General features: G+C 55.9%; 1 protein-coding gene across 1 annotated transcript; it reads right to left on the minus strand.

The window, feature by feature from the left end:
- Window positions 1-318: 318 nt before the first annotated feature.
- Window positions 319-4,677, minus strand: FZD8 (frizzled class receptor 8). Its single transcript, XM_049885024.1, has one exon. It carries the CDS (start codon window positions 4,672-4,674, stop codon window positions 2,584-2,586), a length of 2,091 nt encoding a protein of 696 aa, XP_049740981.1. The 5' UTR covers window positions 4,675-4,677; the 3' UTR covers window positions 319-2,583.
- Window positions 4,678-5,389: the final 712 nt, after the last annotated feature.

Raw genomic sequence — 5,389 nt, forward strand, 5'->3', positions numbered from 1 at the left:
TAAAACTGCTGGAGACGTGCAGACTTTACAAGACCTCTGAATATAAAATCAACATTAGAGCCATAGCAGGGTTCCTTACTTCATACCTAATCTTAAAATTTCAATCCACACTCAGAATAACTCTGAAAAGATGTTGCAAAAGATCACTACTAAGATACTGTTCTTAGGAGCTTCTTATATAAGCTCAGTCAAGGAAATAGTTCCTTTCCATTCGTTAAGATAGTTCCATTCCATTCGTTAAGAAAAAAAAAGTTAAAAAAATTTAAACCACTAAAGATTCCTATTAGGAAAAGTAAAGAGAACAAACATCTTAACAGGATGCAGAAAACAAGTCCTCCCTCCCACCCCACCGTGACTGATGCCTCCGTCATTAGCGGGGTAGCTGCCCATTTCTTATCTTGATTGACAGGTTAATACGGAACCTGGGGCTATCTTTTCAGTATGAACACACAACCTCACCAATTACTTTTAAATTATTGCTAATCTGTCAGAAAATAACAAGCATAAGGAATAAAAATATCTGAAAAATAGAGATATCTCCTGAAGCAGCTTTTGCTTCCGGCGCTTTAAAAGACTAGGTTCAGAAAACTTGCCAGAATTGAGTCAATAGAATTTAGGCATTGAGGATTTTTTTTTTTTAAAGAAAAACTTGTAGTTTATAATAGTTCATTGGTTCAATTAGGAGCGAAAAAGAAGGGAGTTTTGTAATGCAATTGTCCAGCAAAGGAAAACGCTTTAAATGGGGGGATTATGTGAGCAGACCACCTGTAGGGCACTCACAGTCCTTTTCTATAAAGCTTCAACCCATGTCTAGCTGCCTGCAGGCTGGCTAACAATGCCGGCAAAAGCTGTTTAAAAGGCTGAGCGCACTTGGGCTTCTGGTCTTCACTAACTGTTACAAGTCTTCCTCTCCTGCTCCCTCTCCCTCGTTCTCTCTCCTTTTAAAAGTCCCACATCCCTTTAATTGAAGAACTTTAAGGCTCCATGGTGGCCAATTGGTCTGCAACAAGAGGAACCAGGCAGCAGGGAAAGAAACTGCAGACTATACGTCACATTTGGAGAGGAGAAAAGATCAAAGTTTTTCCAACTCAAAAGACCAAGTTCCCTACAGATTAACCCTATTCATTTAGCTCCTCTTAGAGGAATGATGGGCTGAGCCACTGGACAGACAGGTAAAAAGTTCAACAATTGCCAAAGCATTCTTCTGCTAATTCAACAGCCTTCTGCTCAAATAAATTAGCTTAGTCTTGACAGAGGAACAATAGCTTTTTCTGTGGAAAAAGCAGCCCATTTGATATACACAAGCCTGGACGGTTATTAAGATGTTAACCCGTTAGTTTAATCCATTAAAGAGCCTGCTCCTTCACCAGGTTGTCAAGTGACTTACACTGTAAAGTGTGATTTATGGGTTTAAAATGTTAACCTTCACACTTGGGCAGCGTGTTCAGTTCCTGAATAACCAGGTGCTTTGCAAATCATGGACGCGAGAAATCAGTGTGGGGTTTTGAAGCCTTTAGTGAGAGTACACAGGATAAATAACAAGGCACAAGTGGAATTAGTGCCTTGCCAAAGTTCCATTTACACAGACTACGATGAGAGCTGTTATCCACGGATCAAAAAAGTTACCACTAGAAACACCATCTTTTTTTGGGAGGTGCAAAAACTCAGTTTTGATTTCAGTTCAACAATGATATTTACTTTGCTAACAACTTAAGAATTAGCAGTTAACAGGTAATTTTCTCCATGCCTAGGGTCAGCGTACAGAGTGATAATCCAGAAAATGTCCATTTCTCCGATGTGTTCTTAGCAAGCACGTCAAAGCTAACAGCTTAGAAGAGGCAGGGGGAGAGGGCCAAGGTTAAATCATTTATCAAAAGTCTTTTTATTGACAAAATAGAATACTTATATTTGTTCTTACAGGGGTAGCCTCTAAACTTTTTACAAAAAAAATGTACAGACTGTATATCTTTGGATATGTACATATTTTACACTTTTTTTTTTTTTTTTACAATTTAACAAATAATTATATAAATACATCCTTTAATGTAAGAAACCCGTATTTACTTGGGGTGTATAGTTAAGACATTTCTCGTTTGTTTATTTAAGGCATTTGCCTGGTCATTAAGAATACCCAAACCCTGCAATCCCGTTAGGTCGTGGTCTTCCCGCCTCTAGGACATGTTAAGAGTTTATGTGGGCGAGTCAAGGGAGAAAGATCTGTCCCTCAGGTCAAATCTGTTGATGTTGCTTCAAGCTCAGCAAAGGGCAACCAGTGAGTTCTCCAAACCTAGGGTTTTGGAAACGCAGCAGAGGCCACCCTCCAGTGCCAACAGACATTAACGCCTGGCGCTAGGAGCTCCTTGCATATCAATGCCGGAAAGGGGGCTGGGTCTGGGCGGCTTCAATGCCAGGTACTTTGTTCTACGCAAGTCATTTAAGTCCCAGCTAATGGATACCATTAAGAGTTCATTATCATGCTAATAGCAATCAACACGGTGAAGGGGTGGGAACCTCTGATCATCAAGAGTCCCTCTGTACTAGGTCTCCTCGACCCTCCTTCCTCCCCACCCCCCTCCCCTCCGCTCAGACCTGGGACAATGGCATCTGCTTGGGGTAAGACACGGAGCTGGCCGTGCCAGACCTCCACGTCAGGCCGGTGCTGACGTCGCTGTAGAGGGAGCCCCCGCCGCCGCCCGGTCCCCCGCCCCCGCCGGGCCCCGCACCGCCCCCGCCCACCCCGCTGACTCCCCCCACGGCCGCGGAGCCCGCGCTCCCGCCCGCCGCGGCGCCCTTGCTGGCCCAGCAGCAGCGGGTGCACAGGGCGCGCCAGGACTCGAGCGTCTTGCCAGACCAGACCCACACGCCCGAGGTGATGCCCACCACGAGGCACATGAAGTACTTCAGCATGAACACGGCGTAGTCAGGCCGACGGGCCTGGTCGGGCTGCAGGTCCCGCAGGCACGGGCAGTTGTGCGTAGCCTCCCAGCGCGGGCGGTTGTGCTGCTCGTAGAAGAGGCAGGCGACCACGACGGCGGCGGGCACGGTGTAGAGCACGGTGAAGAGGCCCAGGCGGATCATGAGCTTCTCCAGCTTGTGCGTCTTGGTGGGCCCGCCCTGCTGCTTGATGACCGAGCGGATGCGGAAGAGCGACACGAAGCCCGCCAGCAGAAACATGGTGCCGATGAAGAGGTAGATGACCAGCGGTGCCAGCACGAAGCCGCGCAGGTTGTCGAGGCTCTGGTTGCCCACGTAGCAGATGCCCGCCACCGGGTCCCCGTCCACCGAGCTGAGCGCCAGCACGGCGATGGACTTGACGCTGGGCACGAGCCACGCGGCCAGGTGGAAGTACTGCGAGTAGCCGGCGATGGCCTCGTTGCCCCACTTCATGCCGGCCGCCAGGAACCACGTGAGCGACAGGATCACCCACCAGATGGAGCTGGCCATGCCGAAGAAGTAGACCAGCAGGAAGACGACAGTACACAGGGCCGGGCCCGTGGTCTCGTAGCGCACGTGCTGCTCCACGGCGCCCAGTTCCTCGTACTCGCCGCGCCCGCCCGGGCCGCCCGCGCCCGCTCCCGCTGCGCCCGCGCCCGCCGCCGCCGCCGCACCGCCCGCAGGTCCCGCGCCGCCAGGGCCGGGCGCGCCGCCGCTGCACGCCACCTTCTCGTGGCCTGCCACTAGGCGCACCAGGTAGCCTACCGACACGAAGAGGTAGCAGGCCGAGAGGAAGATGATGGGCCGCTCCGGGTACTTGAAACGCTCCATGTCAATGAGGAAGGTGGAGACGGTGGCGAAGGTGGACACGAAGCAGAGCACGGACCACAGGCCGATCCAGAAGACGGTGAAGGCTCGCTCGTCCTGGCTGAAGAACGGGTTGTGACAGGGCAGCGCGCAGTTGGCGATCTGGCCCGTCTTGACGCGGTTGTACAGTGGATGCCGCTCACTGGACACGCTCACCATGGGAGCGCGGCACTGGCAGCCCGGCTCGCAGGGCGCCGAGCCGCCACCAGGGGGCCGCGCCTTCCCGCCGCCGCCGCCGCGCGCGGGGGGCGCCGCCGTGTCCCCCCCGCCGCCGCCGCCGCTCTTGCCGCCGCGGTGAGGGGGCCTGGCCCCCGACGAGCGGCTGTGGCCGCTGCCCGTGGGCGGCTGCTCGCCGGGCAGCGGCGGCGGCGGGTGGCGGCGCGGCGGGCTGGGCGCGGCCGTGGTGAGGTCGGTGCGGTTGTAGTCCATGCATAGCGTGTCGGGGTTGCCCTGCTCCGGCAGCCGGTCGCAGCGCATGCGGTCGGGCCAGGCGAAGCCGTACTGGCGCATGAGCGGCGCGCAGCCGGCCTTGGCGCGCTCGCACACCGAGCGGCAGGGCGGCAGCGGCTTTTTGTAGTCTTCCAGGCAGATGGGCGTGTACATGCTGCACAGGAAGAACTTGAGGTCGGGCGAGCACTGGATCTCTACCAGTGGCCAGAACTGGTGCACCTCCAGGCCCGCCTCGTCCTGCGTGTCGTGGTTGAACTGGTTGGGCATGTAGGTATAGTTGTAGCCGATGCCCTTGCACAGGGGCACCGTGATCTCCTGGCACGCCAGCTCTTTGGCCGAGGCGGCCGCCGCGCCGCTCGAGCGCTGCAACAGCGCGAAGGCGGCCAGCAGCGAGGTCACTTCCAACAGGTAACTCCACTCCATGCTGGGCGCCTCAGCCCCGCACGCCGCCGCCGTGTCCTCGCCCCTCCACGAGGCGCGCGTCCCGGGGCCCGGGCCTGGAGGCGCGGGGAGGGGCGCCGGGAAACCAGAGAGGAGAGGAAGAAACCCGGGTACCCGGGGCCTCTCTGTCCTGCCGGCCTCCCTCTCCTGGGGAGGGGAGTCTGCGGAAAGCCGAGCCCCTTCTCAGGGGCAGAGTTCCAGCAGCGCGGTCCGGAAGGCTGGGCAGGAATCCGTCCAAACCTCCCTTCCGCCGCTTGACCGGCCACTCCGGGGAGCCGGGCAGAAAGCGCAGTGCCGCGCTCCCTCCTCCTCGGATCGCACAGCGGTTCCGGGGAAATTAGGGGGTGGGCTGCAGGCTAGCACGACAGACCCCCTCGGGTCTTTCGCCTGCTTATTTTGGTCCGATTTCAGCTCGCGCGGAGGAGAGTTGCTGGCCTCAGGCTCATCTTCCTGCACTTGCGTTTTCCCTCTCCCTCCGCGCCGCGGCCACTTTTCCGCCGCGACTCCCGGGCTGGCGGCGACTTTGCTGAGCACAGAAGGTGGCGGAGCAGCAAGTTTCCTCTCCAACCCCCGTGATGCAGTCAAGATGGCTGAGCCAGGCGCACTCCTCGAGTCCGGGGTCAACCTCTCCAGCCCGCTCTGTCCCCGAGGGGGTACATTCCTGCTCCCACAGCCGCCGCCGGCTCCCCGAGTTTGG

The sequence above is a fragment of the Elephas maximus genome, chromosome 4 (assembly GCF_024166365.1).
Source record: "Elephas maximus indicus isolate mEleMax1 chromosome 4, mEleMax1 primary haplotype, whole genome shotgun sequence".
Lineage (NCBI taxonomy): Eukaryota > Metazoa > Chordata > Mammalia > Proboscidea > Elephantidae > Elephas > Elephas maximus.

What these genes read in the sequence shown, in the direction of transcription:
- FZD8 (XM_049885024.1), bottom strand. Translation starts at nt 4,674, where the DNA reads ATGGAGTGGAGTTACCTGTTGGAAGTGACCTCGCTGCTGGCCGCCTTC.